Source organism: Apium graveolens, chromosome 7 (assembly GCF_009905375.1).
Source record: "Apium graveolens cultivar Ventura chromosome 7, ASM990537v1, whole genome shotgun sequence".
NCBI lineage: Eukaryota > Viridiplantae > Streptophyta > Magnoliopsida > Apiales > Apiaceae > Apium > Apium graveolens.
The window spans coordinates 184,153,991-184,178,534 of record NC_133653.1 but is presented as its reverse complement, the minus strand read 5'-3'; the positions used below and the strand labels follow the sequence as shown (position 1 = coordinate 184,178,534).

Genomic DNA, 24,544 nt, shown 5'->3' with positions numbered 1-24,544 from the left:
TATAGGTCCAACGTTTTTCACTACAAAGCAAAGAATCAAATATTCTACATTCCAAAGGTAACATCAGCATTCATGCCTACATATCTACAGAAAAGCAAAAAAATTATAATGGTGGTATAACCCCAACTAAGTCCTCCTTATATAAAACAAGCCACTTTGACAGCCCAACAAACATATGATCAGCAAATGTCTGCAGGAAAACTCTTATCATTAACACATGACAAATCTATAAGGTATCTGCAACCACTTCATTCCATATACCGTGTTACTAGACCCCTTCCTTTACAACATTATACCCTGTGGGCTTTTAACCTAGAACTTTAAATCCTTTCACAAATGTTCCACCTTCCTCTGCACAAAACTGGCAAGAACACAAGAATCCTTCTGTTAGGCCCGGCGAACATCACTAGCAACCACAGTTGTTGATCTGAGGAATGTTAGCCGGTTCTTGGTAAGAGTTAATTTCTCTTCTGCTTCTGATGCTTTTTCTCTAATACCATCAATAATTTCCCCAGGAGCTTTCGCTATGAACTGTAAAGAGTGATTAAAAAACGTCAAATGACATTTAGCAAAAAATTAAAGAAGCAAAAAATGACAAATCTCTTACGGACAGGTTTCGTTAAAAAATTGTAAGGTGATAAGTGGCGGTGTTTACTTGACAAGGGTACAGAACTTACTATATATAATAATTAAAGAATTTAAATAGGGTTGGTGTGCCACCATACTTCTAGTCTCTAGATATCTTAATTATGTCTTCTTAATTCTTATCGTCTATCTATCTTTTTATTTTATATAAATAATCTTACATATCTTGATTCAAGAGGTGAAAGCTGCAAAGGATTCTAACTGTTAAACGTAAGATAAAAAAATAATTTGACACGTGACAAATTCAAGTCCAACGTTAGTTATGGAGGAAGCATGAAGAAAATGATTGATTTTAAGAGGAAGAAATCGGTAAGAGGGATGAGCGCAGAGATTTGTATCACTTCACAAAAATCCAAAACAAATGTGACGAGAAGTGGCCGAGATTGTCTAATTGCCAAAGCATAGCTTCATATAGATAAGTCAGCTAAAGTCTGTCTTCTGTTCATCATGACACATAGATGGGCAAACAGATAATATATATACTTGAGAACTTGGAAAACAGAAGCCAGTAGTAAATTCATGAGATTCTTGATGCAATACATACTTCAGGAGAACTTAAGCGTGCCACAAGCCCATCATACTCTTTTTGCATTTTATTTATGCGCTTCGAAAGACGCTGAACTTCTGCAGTGATATCTACCATATCAGCAAGAGGAAGATATGCCTCCAGCCCCTCCCCAGCAACAAGATGGACAGACTGATTTGCATCATCTGAATCATTACCAACGTATCAGAAGCATTAACAATCTACCATCATTTAGCAACAAAAAAACAATTTAAACATGATATACTACTGGGTTACATCAAGTCTGGAAGACTTGATGAAAGGTACTTAGATCATACAAAAAAGTAGATGTACATATGACATACTTGGAGGAGAGTCAGAAAAGTGAATGCTTTGCAAATCTAGTCTGGAGAGAAGGGCTAGAACTTCCTTTTCTTTCTGCCCAATAAATAGTATATACAAGTGTCAAACAAAGAATATAATAGAAAAGAATCAGTTTACAACAAAAAATCATGCTATCTAAAACCTCCTTCTCTTTCTACCCAATAAAGTATATACAGGTATCAAACAGAGAATATGAATTACAAAAAAAAAACAATTTACAACAAAAAACCATGCTTACAAGTGCTAAAATATAATTTCCTACCAGGGTATATATCACAAGTATAAACACAACACAAGTTAACTGTACAAAGGCAATAAGAAGCATAATGAAAAGATATAAATACAGGGAGAAAGTGGGAACCATATTGGGACTGCTCAAATATTTGCTATTACAACATTAGAATCATCACACAAAGCTGCATGCACTACCTATTAACTTTGGCATAAACATATTTTTCTAGATCACACATTTCATAGGTAGAAGATGTATCATATGGCTTTCTTACAGATAATAAATGCATGCATAAACTGAGGATCATCCTCATATACATACCTGCCTTATTACCTAGGAATGCAGGGGTGTTCACCATTTTAACACACTGTCCTTGTTTCACAACGTTAGCTACAACAAATCGCCAAATTTATTTTTTACGATTCCCAAGTTCAAAGCAAAACTTTATTTCTGCAATTGACCCATGGCTTGCCTTATTACATCGTCACTACAGACGTCGTGAGGGCTTGCCTTATTACCCAGGCATCCAGGGGTGTTTACCATTAACACCATGCCCTTGTTTCACAATGATAGCTACAACGAATCCCCTAATTCATTTTTTCCGATTCCCAAGTTCAAACCACAACTTTATTTCTGCAAAGGACCTATGGCTAAATGACTAACGCTCTGTTGCTTGTGAGGATCCTTTTTAAGTTTGAATTTGTTTATTTGGAATTAGAAAGGAATACTAATCCGAAGGAAATTGAGGAACGGAATGATGAAAAAGGTAGTAGATGCCAGTTTGAGAGAATAAAGATGGATGAAATTTGTTTGGAATTTGAAGCAGGAGTATGAAATAAGAATGACCCACAGGAAATGTGGAAGGATTTAATCATTAGCATAATTTGTAGATTGAACATTATGCTTGAATATCCATATAATACCCTTCAATTGATTGTTGATCTTATTTTAATCCATGTTTCCATTTAACCAAACATAAGGGCAAATATTGCAATGTTATCATTTACCCCGCCTTGCAGAATGAGAAAGGAGAGCCAAGTGTATACCGGAGCATCATACCCTAAGAAGTTCCGAGACCGAAATTGTACACATTGACCTAAGAGTTCAATACCAGGTTCCATGGAAGTTTGCACATTATGAGACACACATATGCACATGTATATCAGTGCAGATATAATATTTGGTATCTGAAGTACATGAAGCAACCATCGGCATTACATCTTTACATTCGTTCACAAGAGAAGTTCAAAGCACTTGAAGTGTACTGTATATCGTATGTACTAATCCTCAAGCAATACATATGATATTACATTGACATCTTGTAGGAATTAGCAGCGGAAAAAATTATAATACTTACAGATATATACTGAGTGACTTCAGAGTTTGCAACTATGGATGCAGATATGCGCTTTGCTGGTTCAACAGAGTATTCGGCTCGAGCATTTCTAATTGCTCTTGTCTGTGTCACATAAAATAATAAGTTAGTGGTCATTTAGCTTCCATAAAGGTGAAGACCAGTTAAGACAAAGTTGTAGATGTGTTGAAGGGACCCAGGCGAACTTACCAATGCTTGGAAGTTTTCAAATCTTTTAATGGAATTGGTATGCCTTGGAAGTGAAGTCAGTGGCCAGTTTGAAATTATAAGAGCTTCCGTCCGATTGGGTAGAGCCTATGCAAAGTTATTTCATACACAGTTAAACCTGGGGTTATATTATATATTGCTTGTTCACTTACAAAATACACAATGTATTTTTAAACCGAAAAACTTCATAAAGTTCTCCAGGTAACAAAGCTATCAATATATATAATGGATCTACTGTATACGTCAATGCATAAAGCTCCAAGCAGGATGTCAAAAATATTCCATTTGACAATCTGCTGATATGTCCACGGTCTAAATGATAAAAATATTCATATTTAGGAAGTTGGAACAGAATCAGATGTTCCAAAATTTATAATTACCCGACTAAGTTGCTAGGCTTCTTTCCCAATATTACTTTTAACTAGTGGAAAAAGAATTATCCGGAAAAATCTCTAAATCTTCAAAAGACGTGCACAGAAAACATATACATTGTATGTTGGAATGGTAATAACTGTCAAACCTTAAAGAGTAAAAGCCAATATAAAGTATAATCTTATATATGTTACAACTGATTTTCCCTCAGAAAGTAAAAAAAACTCCACAATCTTTGCCTCCTTCAGGGTGATTGTAGTGAATGATCTGTTTTAGGAATAAGGTTCATGATCTACATGTGGTAAATTTGTTACAGAACTTAAGTAACTCGAGCTAAATTCCGCACATGCCCTGGACTCTGGAGTGTCTACACTAAATAAATTCAAACCCACAGGCTGATTGGTTGAATGCAATTCACCAAGTCCTGACACTTTATTAAGCTGTAAATCGATGTAATTATGGCACATTTTCTTGTAACTCTTACAGACAAGATGTAATTGATTCTTAGTCTATTGATAAGTCATAATATTGGTGCATAAATACGGTTAGCTTTTGCAAAAACGTGTTGACATAAACATAAGTGAATCAGAAACGAACATACTTCTACTATGCATTGCCGGCAGAATTGCCTACTAAACCAAATAAAGCAATTGTTATATTAAATCAACCCGAGACAACAATTTTTTTACAATGTTTTAATTCAGTTTAACTAAACAATTGATTAAATTAAAGCTATTATTTACAAAATGCCAGTTTTATGGAGAAATCCAGAATTCCTGCCGACGATATTTAGCTTAAGTTACAAACTAGGAGTCTCTATACTGTAGAAATGACATAAACACTCTTTAAACGGAATTTGTACCTGCCACAACTCTTCAGTAACATACGGCATGAACGGGTGTAGCAATTTCAATATGTTCTCAAAAACATATAAGAGAACTGCCTGTGCTACAGAAGACACTGCCCCACCATCAGAATTGTATAAGCGAGCTTTACTTGATTCAATATACCTAAACAAAAACCAGGACAGCACTTAGCCAGCCTAATACAACAGATACATGCTCAAAGCTGATGGAAAGAGGAAGTGGCATATAGGAGAATCTTTAAAGATGTTACTTATTAGTTTATATAATAATGTATGGAGGTAAATTAGAGTATTTATATGCGGGGCTAGTTGTATATTAGGTATGCAGGTTTCTATAGAAAGCCTAACTGTTTTGTGCCTTAATCAAATTACATTATCAAGGTAATCCTATACAGGTCATGTAACCCCTACAGATTATTTTAGATTTGAGCTCTTAAATATTACAAATAATTGAAGTGAGTCCTCTTTGTTTATGGGCTGTGATCCATAGTTTTTCTCCCTTCCACACAGCTGGGAAACCCCAAGGATAGTGATTCTTCCACGGTTAGAACAATAAAACCTAAATCTTAATTAAAACCAAATCTCAAAACCTAAACCTCCACACTCAAATACAAGGAAAGAGATACCAATCTTGGCTATAAATATATAATTTTAAATTATTATTATTATTATTGTACAATTAATATTAAAATTGATGCAGATTCATGTATTACAAATAAATATGGCAACTAAACTAGATATCTTGGCTATAAAAATTTGATCATAATATAGGAAGAGATACCAATCAGCAAAGTCACTCCAAAAGAAATCATAGATTTCCCTTCCAACATCTCCAAAGAAGAACTTGTCATAACTTGCGGTAACCATGTCAACAAGTATATGAAGTTTAGAGACCTAAACAATTTGACCGACTTTATTAATAAATTATATGAGGATGAGAAAGAGTAACTCGCACAAGGCATATAGAAAGAATTAGCTTACCACCCAACACTCTGGCAAGGGTAGACTAAGCAAGCATTCATCATTATTAAACTGAGAAGAAACAAGACAGCTTTTAGTATACATATAGTGAGACAATATGCACCATGTACAATGTTTATGAACTCAACAGTCAAGAGGTTCGATATACAGTGACCAAGACAAGAAGTTAGTTTAGAGCTGTCTTTCTTAAAATTCGAGATATTAGATACTGGAGGAATGAATTTGAGGTTAGTAAAAACAGTAATATGTGTGATTTTATAGGAACATACATTCCATTGTGTATTTGTATATGCCCTCTTAAACAAACTTCAGCATATGTCACATCCTTCGAGTTTGGGTCAAGTTACCAACTCTTCAAAGACCACTGGTGTTGGGAGACGGGCTTCACTAGGTCATAAATCTTTATCACTCCCATTCACTCTGAAGCCTGTCTTTTGGGATTAAAGAGTGGATTACTAGGAACCAATATTTTGAGGTAATACTCAAACCTTATTGCCCAACTTGATTTTGAAAGACTGAAGAAAAAACAGTTCAAACTCGAGACGTCTCCGAACTATTACCATTTTAGATGACCAACTCTCTCGAAACCTTAAGGCTTCGGGAGATGGTAGCTTTAACATGTTGCAATCATATCATGAATGTTATTCTCTCAACTAGATTTATTATGACAAGGCAGAATTACAAGGCAACTAGGTATTAGAAGAGAAATGACATCATTATTTTCAAGGCAACTAGGTCCACATATACAATTATTTATTGACATATGATGCAGCAGACATATAAGATGGTAAGTCATTGAACATCAAATTGAGATCCACCAGATTAAGTAAAGGAACAAACCTCATAGGCCATGATAGTTGTTAGAGCAGATGTATCACTTGGTTTAGGCAAATTTTGCAGTACAAACTTGCCTGCATTCCACAATTTATTTGTGAATGCTTTATTGGAGGTCAATCTCTCAGTTGACAAATTAAGATCCTGCATAACAAGGAAATTGACCAATTATTGTAGGACATGCAAAATACACACAAAACACATGCAAGACAAATGCTGGACTAAGATAAAGAGCATTTGAGAGGATAACAATTAATTACATGAAAATGTAGCATCAAATGGTGATGATTTAGGGCACTATTTCAAGTTATCAACCATCTTGTGTTTAAAATAACAAACCTGACCAGCAGTTCCTAAAGCAAGTGTGAACCTCAGCGCGTCTGTGCCAAATTCTTGCATTGTACCAATGGGGTCCACAACATTGCCCAATGTTTTGGACATTTTTCTCCCCTAAAACAATCACCAACATGTGTTTAATAAGTCCTTAGCATTAAGGACATTCTTTAAAACCAGAAGATGACAGACATAGCATGATCCATTAAGAGACCTTAATTATAAGAACGATACGACAAACAAGGTACTCCACTGAACACTTGCATATACTAGCATAAACCCATGCGATGCACAAATAGTTTTTAAAATTATTTATCTTCACATTATTCATTTTTTATGTATAATCTTTTTAGTAGTAGGAAAAGAAATTACTAAAAATTATAAAATATAATATACTATATGTTTCTGTTTAAACTATGGCCCTTTCCTTGTATCTTGAAAATGGATAATATCGAGTCTAACTATAATATGTGACTGCCAGGACTTGAACTTTATAATTCTGAAAATAGTTCAAAAAATAAATAATATAGATATTTAATTTATAATACGCTGTTGAGTGGATTCAAACCCTGAATTTTTAGAAGTAGATATTTAATTATAATTTGTACCCTGAATTTCTGGGAGTAGCCTAGATATTAAAAATAAAAATATTCTCTTAGTATTACATCTAATGTCTCGTATTTATTTATTTTATTTTAAGATCTAGAGGTTATTATTGAAAAAAGTCCCCAAATGTCATTATTTTAAGACAAATGGCCCTCAATGTCACTCCCTAAAAAATAGCCCCAAATGTCACTCCAAAACGACACTCGTGTAACGCTTTTTTAAAGGCTGAAAACACAACACGTGCTCCGTTTTGCTGCTTTTTAGTTTTTCAAAAAGTCAAAACGCATTTTGAAACAATGTTTTAAGGATTCAAAACGTTAAATCTACTTCCGTTTTGCATTTTTTTATAATTTTTTTAAGCAAAAATGTTAAATAATGTTGTGTTTTCAAGCTTAAAACGATACTATAAGGGGTGGTTTGTTCGTATGTTATACATATATATAAATATTTTAATATTTTTAAACCTCAAATTGAGAATTGGTGAACCCAAAAATATTAAAAAGTGGACCCTAATTTAACAATTTTTAATATTTTAGGGTTCAACAATCTCCCATTTTAGTTTTAGAAACATGTTCAAAAAATAAATAAATAACACAACGATTTAGGGTTTAGTATTTAGGTCTAGGACCCTAGAGCCTGAACCCTAATTTAATCGCCCTAAACCCTACGAACCAAACTCTAATTATTAACGGTTATTAATATTTGAGGAATCAACAATCCCCTATTTGGGTTTTAAATATTTAAATATTTATATATATGAATAAAATACGAACAAAACATCCCTTAGAATAACGTTTCAAGCTTGGAAACATTACATTATCCAGTATTTTGGGTAAAAAAATAAAAGAGAAAAAACATGCAAAACGCTAATCAAAGTAGCGTTACTCCAATAACCTAAGTTGGAGTTGCGTTTTGCATTATAAAAAAAACGTGAAACACAACCGCGTTTTTGATTAATTAGAAAAACTAAAGACGAGACTCTGTTTTTGGGTGACATTTCGGGCCAACTTTTCACAAAGTGACATTGAGGGTCATTCTCCCCCAAATAGTGACATTTGGGGCCAACACCCTTGTTAACAAACAACCAACCGACAACCAACAATTAGAGGGTGTTTTGTTTATAAAAGTATAATATACATATAGACAAAAGTTCAGTGTAGATCACTTAATTGTTAGACCTGTTAGACCTGTTAGACCATTGCAGTATATAGTGCAGAAATATATAATTCTAAATTCTAAAATATTATTGAAAATTGCAGTACGATGGATCCGAAAATTGTAGTAAAATGAACTTGATTTCCAAAACAATTCATTTCACCCTGCAAAATTCTCGGGAGAAAAGATTGTAGAACTCCGGAGAAGAAATTGTAGGTGACCGGATGTATAATACTTAAAATATTATATAGACACACATACACTACACTACAGTTCGTCATTTGAATTTCCAATAATAACTTTTGAATGAAAATATCCATTTGATCCAAGAAAAGATTCTGAAATAAAAAATAATTTCCTTTTCATATTAAAAGACCCCAGTACTGCTTGTTTACCCTTAAAGACGGCCAATAGATGTTCAGTTTACAATACTAGCAACCCAAATTTAGTTTTAGCGAAGGGAAGGCCAACATTTACCAGACAAACTAACAGAAATCCACTAACATCATTAAAGTTAACTACATTGAATAATACTTGGCAACAACATGATTAGAAATAGCAACTTCATTATTAATATGGTCCAGTAGAGATATTAAGGTATGTCATAAGCACACCTATATATATATATATATATTTTACAGCTTTAAAATTAATAACAAAATCACATTCAAATCTATTAAATAGAGTAGCAATCAAATGCAAATTTAATTTATGTTGAGTCAAAACACACACATAAATATTATGCGCTACAGTTGTATAAACAGCATTCTTACGATTGATGACTGATAAATTACTACTTCCTCTATCCAAATTTTAATGTCCTTTTTTCTTGTTGGTATGTCTGAGCATTGATACCTCTTTCTATATTTTATAGTAGTGTCCTCAATATTTTCCAATGATGGACTCTAAAAGGCAGGACTAATATAAATAATAATTTATTTATTGAAATTTGATATCAGTATATATATCCCCCTTTTGTTCTTCATAAAGAACATATAATGAGTTAAAATGTTCATTTATAAGAAAAGTAATGTACTGGGTACACAATTTTAAAATAAGCTTGCAATATATATATATAGGGGAATGATCAAATAGAAACTAAAAATAAAATAAAAACCAGAAACTAATCTAAACCATTAGATCAATCTAATCTAATGGTCCCCCCTAAAAGTATCACACCCAACTAATCTGCATCATCCCACACACAATTTCAGCTTTTTCCCTTCGTTTTTAATTTGATTTTTCCCATCAAACGATATTTTTTTTTAAATTCGACTTCACTATAATTTTCTCCATCTCTCAACGATCGATTTGCATACCATATGTATTATGTTTCGAAGTAATTTTAAAAAAAAAATATTTGATTTCTAATTTCTATTCCAATATTGATTTCTATTAGAGTAGCCTATATATATATACATATAAAGTTCAATATAGGACAGAGAGAGTACAAACTTAATAAATTTTGGAGATCAGCATCAACCTATAAGTTGGATTTCTCAGGGTCACGCACACGTTAGAATTTTATTATTAATTTTCAGTATACTTGCAAATTCATGAAAAGAAAGAAACATGCATTTAATTATATTAAGAATATACGAGCCTCATCATCATCCTTCTTATCTGGTTTGGTTGTTAAAAAATTCGTTGCACCTCTCCAACATCATATGAAATAATGTTTAACAAGACAATAATCATCTTGGGCGAAGTAATCATGAATGACGTATTTTATTAGGCAGAAATAATCAAGTTTCATGTTACTCGGTTACTCTAGTACTCAAAATTTCTACGTTTTACTTTGGTATTCAACATTTATACTTACTTGAGAATCCCTAATAAGTCCATGAAGATAGATATTTGAAAATGGAATCGTCCCTGTTAACTCAATTCCCATCATTACCATGCGAGCCACCCAAAAGAATAATATGTCGTGCCTGATTAAACATTATAGATGAAAATGTAACAGAGTTGACATATTAACTTACAATATACCAGACTGAATAAAAGGGCTGATAGAATAATAAGCTCTTCTCATTTCTTAAGCAACACTTCTATGACACTTCAGGTGACAAAAGTCTCGAACAAATTAATTAAAAGAATTATATTACAGGCAAAGGCATGGATTGCATTGCACATCTAAGAATGTAATGGAACAAGACACTATCAACTAAAAATCATGGGTATGCATATATCATAGAACATAATCCCTTTATCATAAAGCGGTCAAATAACTAGTTTTTGAGGTAAAATTTAGTTGGGTTGAACCTAAAAATAATATGCACCATGGAGCAGGACTTGTTCATAATCCCAAGCAGATTCATAGACCCAATTAAAGGCCAGTTAAGGACTTGTAAAAAGAACTGGAACCAATTTAATGATCTAAAACACAGAAAACTTAATCTAGAAGATTGAGAAAAAGATTAAAAAAAAAAGATAAAAAGATTGGAAGAACACCATAAAATTCTATAACAAAAAGTTGTTACGAACTAAACACTGACAAGCACGAGGGACTTTTCTCTACATACCAATGAATACATAATTACATAAAGAACTTGATTTTTGAGACAAGCTTCTGCTTACTGTGATCTTTGATCAAGTAATTTCTTAAAAACCCACTATTTAATAGACATGAATAGAGCAGCACAATAAATATATATTTACAAAGATGAAGTTTCTAAATATATTCTGTCTAAAAGAAGTTGATGTAGACTTAACTAGTGATTTATTAAGTTGTAAGTTCATTTTGAAGCTTCAGTATTCACACGGTGACACACACACAACCCCCAATTATTCAAGAAAAAACAAGGCATTAAGTGAAATCATATACCCTGTTTCAAGCATTGATGTTGGGTAAAACCGTTTGAAATCCTCAGCTGAAATGTCAGGCCATCCCAAAGTACTAAATGGCCAAAGAGAACTGCAAAGGGCCCAAACATGCAACTAGTCAACAATTTTATATGTAAGTGCAAATTGTGTCCACAGAGCACGATTCATATTTTCTTCCTGTAAGTACTCAAAACATTAATTAAAAATAACATTTTTTTATGATTCACAACTAGACAAGAATCTTTTCCTGTAAACTTTCACCGGGACATATGCAATTAAAACAATCTACAATTGGATATAATTCTGCTAACAAGTAAAAAGTTCTGCTCCATCCTAAATCGACAGTAGTGAAGTATCAGTTTGTAAACTTGAGCAAAGTCATTAATTATTCACACACTAATCCTATTTAGACATATGAGATGGATTTTCTTCAATAAGATAAGTAATTTTTGAATAAAAGCATGTCATGCAATAACTACTAGGTATGTTCAACTTGCATAACTAATAAAGGAAATTTGAACAAGTCCTCTCGAATAATCTTGTGCTAATTTCGACTCGCATGACACTTGAAAGTTGAAAGCTATATTTATCTTTGTAACAATTAATTGACAATCATTATGTATGTGAGTAAAACGCCATCTTGAATTTGGTAACAATCTAATACTTTAGTAACAATTCATATTTGTCAAGTGTTTGAAGACATTAATTTGTCAGATATGTCCATGATTAAGCTACAACCCAAGTACATAATGTAAGTGAGTTGTGTATATTGTACAACAAACCTCGAAAACCAAGTGTCAAGGACATCTGGGTCCTGATATATTTCAACATTTTTCCCATACTTCTCACGAGCTTTAATAATAGCTTCATCTGAACTCCTAGCAACTATATATTCTTCTTCACAATCTTTACCCACAATATACCAAACCGGTATACGATGTCCCCACCACAGCTGCCGACTTATACACCAATCCTTGATATTTGTAAGCCATTGATTATAAATCTGATTTCAGCAAACAGAACACCTGTAAGCTAGAATACAAGTCCAACATGTGCATATGTTACTACCTATGAAGAATGGAAAGCTTATCGGCTGACGCCGCCACTCAAGGGACACAACATTAGACATGTCCTGGTATGATATTATTCTACTGCACGTTCAAGAAAACCATCTTATATATATAAATACGTATCCTCAAAACACAAATACATAATTGTTTGGTAAAATAGACAACAAGGCATGGAGGTTCAATTAGGAAAGCTTGTAAAAGGAAATAAAGCAAGGCATAAACATTACACAAAGCTAAAAATTAGTTAAAAAAAGGTAGAAAGTGAAGGTTATTATGACCAGAAACTCATGTTTCCTTCCAATTTCAGTATGGACTTCTATGGGTGTACTTCGTATGGACTTCTATGCGATTAATCAACTACTTATAATATATAGTAGTTCTACAATAAAAGATGATCTTTCCGAATCTAAAGGGTTGAAATATGATTTAAAAAGTATGGGATTTTAGAAAAAAAAAATATTTATGATAACTCGATCAGGCTAAGATAAAAGATGAACTTTGTAAAACAATTTAGTTAGTATACACCTGGATTAGACATGTACTATTTATTATTCATTTCAAATTATAACTTTTTTCATAGACATTAATACAAAGGCTCGTGCATGCATAAAAGTATACTTGTCAAAATAATTTATTGCACGAATCTATACATATCGAAATAAAATTTTAAGTATAAATGTGGTAGAGAATAAAATTTCGATATTATCTTATATTTGTAGTAATTTTGTACCATTGCATATTGTTTTTATGAATCAAATCCTTTTTTTGAGGTTTCATAAAATTAGAATATATATCTTTGCAATAAAAACAAAATTTAAATTTCTAAAAGTTTTAGTTCAATTTAAATAGCGTGCAATGAAATTTATCAAGTTGAATAATTGAGTATATAATATATAATTAATCATTTTAACATAATTGTTTGTGTACAACTTGGATGCATGTAAACTCTTGTCATTTTAGCGTGTATTAACAATATATTTGCAAAATATAAATTTACCATGTTGCTAAAACTATAACTTGAGACATCACAAAATCTCTTAATTTTATGCCTTTATATTGTCTTGCACCTTCTTTTTCCATAAATACATGTATGTTCATATTTGCATAACTTTATTCATACATGCATACACTTTTTTCAAGTGTTTATTTTTAGTGTATTGTTTACTACACAATATCTGAGATTTTATTTTAAAAAATCAGGCAAATCAAAACGTTTTTTTATATACAATTAATGACTGCTTTGTAACTCAACTTTATATTTTTTTTATCCAAACTCACTTACATTCATGAATAATCTAAAATTTTATCTTAAAGTTTTATATTTTGTTCCAGTAATATAAAATCGCAAAGAGTTTATGAACTATAAAGTGTGTTCAATCGATCAATTTTTTTTTCTAATTATATGCTATGCATCATCCCATTTTAAAAAAATTCACAACTTGTTGACTTAGATCATAACCTTATCAAATTAGTCTTCTATATGATTTGTATCAAAATTTTAATATTTCATTTCGATGCAACCCTATGTATAGGGTTGTACTCAAATGAGAACTTAAAATAAGAACCGTGAGAACCAGTGATTTCTCTAGTTCAAACTGGTGACTTTTTGAAAAGTTGAAATTTCGAATTCGGTAAATTGGTGATTTGGTGCAAATCAGAAGTTTTTAAATTTGTAATATCACCAATTTTAACTACAAAAATCATTGGTTCTCACGGTTCCATTGTAAGGTCTCATTTGAGCAGTAGAAGAAAATAGATATTTACAAAAAAAAAATTGAATTTTGGGTAATTAAACCAACTGTATGTTAAATACTGAAGGTCTGCAGCAGATTTTGGACAACTACATGAGAATTAAATTGCGGGAATCTTGTCAATTGCGCGAGTTACACATGACATACCTTCTCAAATCTATCAGGCATGATGTTTAGTTCACCTTTTTCAACTGCCTTGAGGGCTTTCTCAGCCAAGGGCTCCATGGTTATAAACCATTGCTTGCTTACCAAAGGCTCAATTATCTGATTTAAAATTTACAAATAATTAGGCATCATATCGACGAGCCTCAAGCTAAATATAAAAGATAAATTATCAGTATAAAAACATACCTCTCCGCCACGTTGGGATCTAGGAACTCGTAAAGTATAAGGCTTTTTTTCAACTGCTAAGTCTATCTCCTCCAGATCTTTCCACAGTTTTTCCCTCACTTCAAACCGATCAAGACCACTAATAATGTAGTGCAGGTTCCACAAAATGGTTATCAATTGAACAGCACGTTAGTTCCCACTACTATGCTATACAATCTATATATATATATAAAGCACGAAACTTTTAAGACATTGTATTACCTGTACAACCCAGCAACATCATTCAGTGTCCCATCCTTGTTCATTACATTGAGTATTGGCAGACCAAGTTTTCGAGCAAGAAGGTAGTCGTTGTGATCATGGCCAGGGCTTATCTTTAATACTCCAGTTCCAAATTCTTTATCAACATACTGCCACATCACAAATACCCAGTGTTTGGATCATGTCAATTAGACTTGTAAATAAATGCGGTAATGTCTCAAAAGATGATCAATTACACAATCCATTTAGGACATTAGAATCAGATATAAAATGCAGTGTTCATACAAAAAAGTTAAGCCAAAGCTTCTGCTACATAAGACCAGGCTTGAGTTCTTCTTAAGGTGTCAAATTTATTATAAAGGCTGACAAATAGAACATATATGTTTGAGTTTTACATCTATTAACAAAATCAACGTGGAGTTTGTTTATGAGGCCACCAAGACATCAAGCCTATTCCAATTACAAACTGAATTAGATGCTCGTTTCCTACTGTACCCCTCACCAATTTACATTTAAACTTGAACCTTTTTAATTTATATAGTAGAAAACAAACTAATGGAGGACCCTATATAGCAAAAGTGCACAATTGTGTACAAAATTTGGAAGATATTGTTAATAGAAACCAAGGGAGGAATGTATATGCCAAGCTGACATCACTTAACAAAGAACACAGAGCCTTGTGAGGAATCCGAATGCCAGTTTTGATGCAAACGGCCTTCATCTTCAAAATTAACGAACCCTATTTTCAAGGCCAGCAAGTAATGATAACAAAGATTATAGGACTATAAATTTCCAATTTCAAGGATCACCTAAAATTGCCAAACTTGTAGTTCTTTATCTCATTTTGATTATAGCGGAAAAGAAATCCCTCAAATAAATCAAATCTGCACATATATTTATCACTTATTTAATTGTTGGACCAATGTACTTTTTTCATTAAAAACATGTGTAAAAAATTGGCATGTGGATCATTACCTTGTCAGAGATGATAGGTACATGACGGCCATATGTCTGTGGAACAATAGCATTCATTCCTACGTATTTGGAATAGCGTTCATCCTGTATGAAAAAACAGTATTAGATTCATTATTTATGAAACTGTTGTAAGTGGTTTCCAACAGCCTGTAATTTAGCTTTAAATGTTATGCAACATGTAGCAAGTACATTGTTATTTGGCAACTTGGCAGTTTTGAAATAATAAAAGTTCTCTTATCTTTTCTCCTTCCAAAATTTGACTCTTTCCCTCTAGTTAGAAGTATTCCAGTGACATCTGCAATGTGGATCAGACTGAATTGGAAATGGGAAATTATGAACATACACGTTATTGGCCAGTAATCACCTTATTATTTCTTTTCTACTGCTTTTAATTTCTAAATGTTCAGTACCGAACCATCTTCTTTGCTTCCTTGGTTCCTTAATTATCACTTTTCAGATTCCTCTTCCAAAGTGTCAATTATTTTTTTCTTCACTGCGGACTATGTGATTGCTTGTGTGTCTATTTCTCTTCCCAAATAATACTAGGGGCAGTGGTCACTGAAAATTATCAGAAAGAGCGTTCTCCATATCTAATTTATATGTAGCCCGCAGTTTGTTATGATTATTAAAGAAGTACATGGTTGGAATCTCATAATACTATTGTGAATAATGTATTTTATTAATTGAAATTTCGAAACTGTACATCCAAACGCACTACTTAAAATGAACACCTTATCCTGATGATCCTCATGTACGCTATAGATGGCAAAACAAACCAAATCTCAAAACCATAATATTTTTTCTAGAATACCCTGAAGCCTTTAAACTATGAAGATTGAGGATAGTTAGGCAGTAAAGAAAATTCTAATTTCTTGCTCTAGACGCTAGTATGCTACAGAATATACATGAAAAAGTAAATCATTTTCAGTTATCAATCCTTGGATTAAGAGGGTATTATCTGTTACAGACATAAATCCTAGAAATTTTGATTTTATTAAGACATATCTCTTCCTTTAGCTTATACTTCTCTTTCAGAATATATAAGATTTAAAATTCAATCTTTTTCTCATAGAGTAAAAAAATAGGTGGTCCATCCCTAAGATGCAAGTCTAAATACAATCAAATTTACCTCAGGATTCACTGCCAGAGCAGTATCACCAAATAAAGTCTCTGGCCGCGTTGTTGCAATTGTCAGATAATCGCTCCTAGAGATATCCAGATATAAAAGTTACTCAAAATTTCAGTATAGACTATGGCCATTCAATAAATCCAAAAAAATGCCACTCAAAAAAGGGAAACAATCTAACTTTTCAAGCATTCAACAGAAGCATGGTTTTTAGTTTTAAGTTCTAATTCTAACAAAGCTCTAAATTTATCTTGATCGTACATATATATATAGGCCATTGCTAAATATATTTGTAAATATTTTCAATTACAAAATACTACCAGCTCCAAAAATCCTACCAAATTTACCATAAAAATTTTGTGCTTTGGTATATAATACTGTTACCAGTATGATGATCTTAATCAGTTCAGACCTGATCCTTTTTCAACCCCTCCAAATCCCTTGGAAAACCACCCCTTTATTTCTGAAGTCTTCTCAAACAAGGTTTTGCAGTTCAAAACCTTCCTTAAACCCCAACCCATTCACACTCTATTTGTTGAAAAGGGAGGAGTAGAAATACTGTGACCATTAAGTGTCCCTCTACTAGCAATAAAAAGAAATACATAAATGAGTACATATATCACTGGCTGGGGAAATTTTTAAGAGCTCTTATTATTACTCCCTTTTTTTTGAGAAAAACTCTTATTATTACTTTAACCACAAAATCGAGATAGACACCAAAAATGGTTTGGCTTTTAACTCATTTTACTCCTTTTATAAGCATAAAAATTAAAACATGACTGTTAAGTACCTTGAACCTCCAGCAACACGGTACTTGATATAATACAGAAAGCCTGGTTCTTCTGAATATTCAACTTCCTATGACATTATAAAATGTGAAGACGAAGTAAAACAAAAGAGTAATATTATATGTACATTAAAAAAAGGGGAGCCATATAGGCACTAAACCACTTTGTGCAGATTACCAAATCAGATACAGCAGTCTGCAAGTTAGGAGACCAATTGACCATGTAGGAGCCTGCAAAAAACATTGAATGCCTCAAATTCTATCAAAAATGTATAGCCAGCTCATAATTAATTTTTTTTTTCTTTTGTTCCCTCACCGAAACATAAAATTCTGTGAAATTTGGACGATGTATGAAGTGAACATATAGCTCTAAATCTTGTATATCACAAAAAGTACTAACAGAGAGCTGGTGACAGTATCTCGAGTCTGAAACAGTTATGACCTTTTCCTAGAGGGCATTGGAATTTGAAACTCAATTTGCACATCCAACAAATGACATAGATATTACTGATATGATTTCTTAACTTTGGGCTAAGTGTTGAAATATTATGGTTATGTTGAGAGGATAAATGTTTTTAAATGGAAACCTGAATACCATCAAAATTAAGTTTTAAGTACCTCCACATGTTATTAAAAAGCCAATTCAAACTTTAAACCATAGGAGTAGAAGAACTAACTAAAGAACACTAATAATGAGCAATTGTTCCATCATTGTTTACACAAACAATGCAAGCTTACAGGTGTTCAGTTGAAGTGCTATAAAGTTCCCAAAGACTTGCGATAAACACCAGTCTAGGTGACCTTTTGTATTATAAAGATTAAGACCTATTTGGTCAAAGAAAATATTATAACAGTGCAAGAAGTTTACAAAATCTGAAAGTTACTATATAGTATTAGCATTTCGTTTCCAATCCCCTCCAAGTTTTTAATCCATATTGCACTTTTAGCTCATTACAAGGTGGTATAATAGGCAAAAACTTCGGTTTATTGTCTGATACATATACATACTGCTATAAAAATAATATATTGTGTGGTCTATGGTACATGTATTGTAATATCAAGTAAGGATGCAAGGAAATCATCCTTAAACTAAAATTAGGTATATGTAGTTACAGAATTTCATATTGCCCGCACTAAATTAATACTTCTATTTGAGATGTATACTACATAGACAGACAGACTACATGCTGCTAGGCTCGGTTACCTCCCAACCCTAGGTACACCTACAGCTATATGGAACTTAAAATTGTGTAATATGCTACTTCAGTAGGGAAAAGGTTGAACGAGTAAAGGCTGATAGGGAGAAAGAATTAAAATCCATGAGTGAGTAGTATCATTTCTTCTTCTCGCATATTACTTGTGGAAAAAGACCCCACTTAAGTTTAGAAGATAAATTTAAGTAGTCTGTGTGGTCCATCCATCTACAGTTCTTGACTCTACATTGAAAAAGCCATGGCTAAAGCCACTTAGACAAAAAATACCAGTTCCTTTTGCAAAAAAAAACAAGGATAGCAGTACCAAATAACATTTTAATGTGGGAAAATAAAAAATGGGAAAATATTACTCTTCAATGTACACAGTTCCATCTGGATAACTCATTTTCCATATAAACTAGGCACGCGTAGTCATTAAAGCCTCCCATATATCAAATTACAACTTTAAATTTTTAAAAGGTACATCATTCTTTCCAAGCACGTCTCAAAGTACCAAAATGTTACAACTAATGTGTTCTTCCAAATCATTATGTATTTGCTAGGTCAGCAGAACTCATGAAGACTGTTCCTGTTCTCCACAAATCCCTTCCCTCTTATTCTAATGAATTCCTCTCATAGTTGCAGACAAAAAGCCAAGTGTCTTTCATGCATACTTAATTAATAGGCAATGACCCCATTACTTGCTAATTTGAACAATACTGAATATTATAAGAATTTTTATTCTTTAGTATGTATAATATCAAAGTAAAAAACAATACAAGTAACAGAAAGCTACTAACAATAATTACGCAAAAGTAAAAAAGGTTTTGACCTTGATAGATAAGATCTTTCTCGTGCATCCTAACAAAAGCCTCATTTACAGCTCCTGTGACAATTAAGCTCACCAACTCAAACTATATAACAAAGCCAAAAAAACAAACAAATCTGACCGGAAAAAGATCAGAAACAAAAAACCCTGAAAAGGAAGATATATATATATATATATATATATATATAGCGGTAGCACTTTAACTCTTATAGAAAAGCAGCCTGATACACGACAACAACCGCCTACATAATGCTGATTTAAACTTTACTGTATTGAAATCTATCTTACGGCTTAGCTGCTCGTCAAGAGTGAAACGTTCTCTAGTCCAATCACAAGAAGCACCGAGTCTCTTTATTTGATTTGTGATAGTTCCACCATAACTGTAAAAATTACAAGGATTTAATAAGTATCACAAAAGGAAAATCCAGACGATATACACTGACCTACTATCTTGAACCTACGACCAGAAAATCTTAGCAGCGCTAGTCCAAGGATTTCATTGACAAATCGTGAGCATAATATATGTATTGCAAAAACACATTTTATTATAGCTTTTGTTTCTGCTCTGGTCAGTGCACAAGTTCTAAGAGTAAAGGGTGGTAATGATAGCCAATTATACCACTTGTTGATAAGTATACATGTTACTGAACCAAACTATAAGCCATTTTGTCAAAAAAAAAGTAAGTAATATTTAGCAGTCCCTTGATGTAAACTGTAGTCTCCACACTCTATACTAATGTGGCTGTTTCCCTTTCTTTATCACATCGTGTTTGGCTCTCACAATCAATCATGGCCTTCTAAAGTCTTTAAGATATGCAAATATATGATGATCCGCAAACTATAAATGAGGATTTTGAACTTTTGTAAACATAGAAAATAGTCAGATTTTGAACTTTTGTAAACATAGAAAATAGTCATTAACAGAATATGAGGCAAGAACTTAAGCTCTATAATAAAAAAATATAATTGAAAAATAAAAGGAAAAAAAGAATGTCGGAAACAATATGTATGTATCGAAGTATCTTCTGGTAATTAGACACGGAATGTATACATAAAAGAAATAAATGCCCCGTCATATATTGGAAAACTTGATCGGAACTAGATAAAAAGTGCTATACTTCTCCTTCCACTCCCAAACTCGCTTTGTGAACTCGTCTCTGCCCAGATCAGCTCTTTTTATTCCTTCAGAAGCCAACATTCTTTCCACAACCAACTGAAACAATGTTTTCAATCTAGTGAAGAAGATATTGAGGCGAGCACTAATAGTGGAAAAAATTGGCGATGCTAATAGAACAATAAAATCACCTCAGTAAACATAAACATAACCTATCATATTGCGGAGTATCTGCATCGATGTATAGAATCAAACCTGAGTTGCAATGCCAGCATGATCAGTTCCGGGAAGCCAAAGTGTAGGCTTGCCCTTCATGCGATGGTATCTAACCATGATATCCTGCAACAAAACAACAACCAACATCACAGGAGAAAGTGATATCCTTTTGACCTTATCAGATTTAAAAAAGAAAAAGAATCTAATGGAGAACAATAATGATGCCATAGATAGAGCATCATAGAAAATCATCAGACAGGGATGTCCCAAGTAAAGCATGGCTCTAAAAGGTTCAACAAGCGACAAAAAAAACAGAATGATAGGTCATAACGTAAGTGAGAATGATTAGCTCCTCTAAAACCATAATAAAGCCATTAAATTGACCATATATTATAATACTTTCCCTCACTCTATGAGTGGACAAACAAACAGCAGAGAGAGACATACAATATAACGAGAAATAACTGAAATTGTTGGAGGTAGGAGAGTTCGAACCAGAGATCTCACCGAAAACATAGCTCTGATACAAAATTATGATCAGATCTCTAACACCAAAGGTAACATTAAAAGACATCAAATGGATCATTTATTACATATTATTTCGAGAAAATTAACACATGAATGGTAAACAAGAAAGTGCGAATTGGACCTAAAATATAAAACCTTGGATGTAAAAGCCTGAAGTGATTCCTGAGATGAGAATATTAACATGCAACTTCAAAGTTAGATAAGCAATAAACACTTCCTGAATTTTTAGAGAAACAATAATACTAAAGAAAATTTTCTTTGGAAAAATTGCCGAGGAAGTATATGTTTAATCAACCTAAGTGCAATTAGTGCAACCACATTAAGACAAGACACAAATTCATATATACACCGCAAGTAAAATAGGAAAGTCAATAACATGCAAGCAAAATCCACTTCAGACAGAGCTATATAAACCACTTCTCTAACCTCTAGAGTCACAAACATGGCATGCCCCATGTGCAATGAACCAGTAACATTAGGTGGTGGCATTGGGACAACAAAAGGATCACTTCCTCTGTCAAAGTTTGGCTTAAAATAACCTTGAGATTCCCACCTAAAATCCGGCAAAATATTACCATCATGAAATTAGTATAACGACATGCACTATTCAAGCACAAATGATTTCTCATCATCACATGTTACCAATATAAGAATTGAACTTTGACAAAATTTCACATTGGGAGGCACCACTAAAATATAGCAAGTCAAGCACGTCTGAAAGTTAAGAAGCCAACAAAACAATAGAATGTAATGAAACTACAATAAGGACGGTGGCAAAATATGGGTGCGGATCATATGGGAGGAAAATCTTCTCATGTAGGTTATGGGTCAAGTTAGAAGTCAATTAGCATGTACAGGTGTGTCTATAATTTTTTAACAAAAATAGAATGCAAGGTTAGAATACTAGATATTAACAATTATTAAATATTAGTGGCTGCAACATAAGTGTCTCTTAAATGCTTGTTATCCGCTATATTAGTGGCTAATATTTAGCTCCTGCGTCTCTTGTTATTGGAATGTTGGTTTCGTTGTCTATAACTCTATTTAGTTATATACTCGAGGTCAGGGGATTTTTCAAAAACAACCTCCTTCATTAGGAGTAGTGGAAGGTCTATCATCTATGTACATCTTATTTTATCTCTCCGGACAGCAAAATGCACGGAATATGTTTAGTTTGGTATCTGCACTACAACAATGCACCGGTCTTTAGATATGAAGGAATAAATTTACAAAGGTTCACCCTTAGGCCTTGAGGGTTCACCTTCCCCAAATAAATTATTGACCAATGTAACCATATACACTTAAACCTCTGTAAATGGATAGTCTCGGAACCAGAATTTTTTTTTAGGAGATTATTTACTTTATCAAGGTCAAAAAATACATTATCACAATTATGTCGGATTGAAGAATATTACTCCCTCCATCCCAAATTAGTGGTCATGCTTGACTTTTGCACGTAATTTAAGGTGTCTTGACCGCATATCTCCGTTAATTATATTTCAAATTTTCTTTTTATGAATAAAAATTTAAGATTCAAATTTTTATTCACAAAAGAAAAATTAAAAAATAATTAACGGAGAAATGCGGTCAAGGCACCTTAAAATACGCGTAAAAGTCAAACATGACCACTAATTTGGGATGTAGGGAGTATCATTTTGATGAGGTTATTCCCGCATCGAACATTCATCTAATTACACTTTAAAAAAAGTACACAATATTGAGAATTGAACTTGCAGGCCACTTATGGGGATAAAAGGCAAATCCAACAATGTGCCCTCCATATAATATAACATATATGTGGAAAATCAAAAATTAGTACCATAACCTACTCACATTTCCTACTCACATTTGTCACTTTGTACAATTGAAGGGTATTGAAGTTGCAAGCACAATACAAATGCAACTTAAAATTGTCTGGAAACGCGTATAGCACTTTCATTCACTACAAAATTAGGAATTACAATGTGCGGCTGAATACATTACCAATTGTATATCCGTTCTTCGTTAGTGAAGTCGAACGACTTAGCAACTTCAGGAGAAGTAAATACATCGCTTCTATTAGAAGCAGAAGCTGCAATTTCAAGTTCAATGATGACAAAAACTCAAATGTTAGTCGTGAATAGAAACTACTTGACAAGTTGCTAATAGCTTGAATTCCTAAAATTCTAAATAGAAAAGCTATTCCAAAACATGTATCAATAATTAAAAAACATTTACATGTGCGTGTCTATGAGAGAAAGAGACCGAAATGAGAGAGGGAGAGGGGGGAGAGAGAGACCGAGAGGGAGAGGGGGGGGGAGGGAAGGTGAGAGAGCGAGAGACTGAAATGAGGGAGAGAGAGACAGAGAGACCGAAATGAGAGGGGGAGTGGGGAAGAGAGAGGGGAGAGAGGGAGGGGAGAGATGGGGAGAGAGAGAGAGAGAGAGAGATTGCCTGTGAAAAACCTTGGGGAGAGTGTTAGAGTACGCCTACGTTGAGAGAAGAGGAGAGGATTGAGTCTAAAGAGAGATGAAGAAGAAGAAGATAAAAGGGAGGGGTTTGACAACGCCATGAAATTGGCGCTGTTAACTGAAAACTTAAATTGGAGGACGGAGCCTCTGATATATATACACACACACCTATGATATACTTACAACTTGTGGATAAGACGGTGCGGGGTGCACCATGGCTTGCTCAAGTACACGAGGACTGGGCGCGACCTTGTTGGCTTAACCCGAGCATTAATTTTCCTTTTAGTAATTTTTCTTTTTTTTTCCCTAATTTGGCTTATACATTTTACAATTGAATATATGTCCTAACGACAAAATATAAGTCCTTAATCATTAGAGTTATTTTATCGCTGCTAATTTTTCTTTTACTAATTACTAGTGTTAAAAACTTTTTTTAAATAAATAGTGCAACATACAGTAAAACCTCTATAAATTAATATAGTTGGGACCGGAGAATTCTATTAATTTAGAGAGGTATTAATTAATCGATAAATTAATAATTATTAATTTATAGAGAATTTTCGGTAGCAAACAAAATTAACTTTTGATTAAATT

At 33.0% G+C, this 24,544-nt stretch overlaps 1 protein-coding gene across 1 annotated transcript; it reads right to left on the bottom strand.

Annotated features, from left to right (window-relative positions):
• Positions 1–24,158, bottom strand: LOC141671291 (valine--tRNA ligase, chloroplastic/mitochondrial 2). The gene is made up of 27 exons (XM_074477485.1): positions 23,934–24,158; positions 23,484–23,571; positions 21,927–22,053; positions 21,012–21,095; positions 20,761–20,855; positions 19,931–20,022; positions 19,646–19,699; positions 17,799–17,851; positions 17,624–17,691; positions 16,837–16,912; positions 15,708–15,791; positions 14,733–14,881; positions 14,493–14,610; positions 14,289–14,405; positions 12,103–12,323; positions 11,322–11,411; positions 10,317–10,428; positions 6,740–6,850; positions 6,407–6,544; positions 5,567–5,617; positions 5,367–5,479; positions 4,583–4,730; positions 3,331–3,435; positions 3,124–3,225; positions 1,516–1,588; positions 1,190–1,356; positions 1–531 (listed from the first exon to the last, which is right to left on the bottom strand). Exons 1-27 carry the CDS (start codon positions 24,049–24,051, stop codon positions 388–390), a joined length of 2,898 nt encoding a protein of 965 aa, XP_074333586.1. The 5' UTR covers positions 24,052–24,158; the 3' UTR covers positions 1–387.
• Between the last annotated feature and the right edge of the window lie 386 nt (positions 24,159–24,544).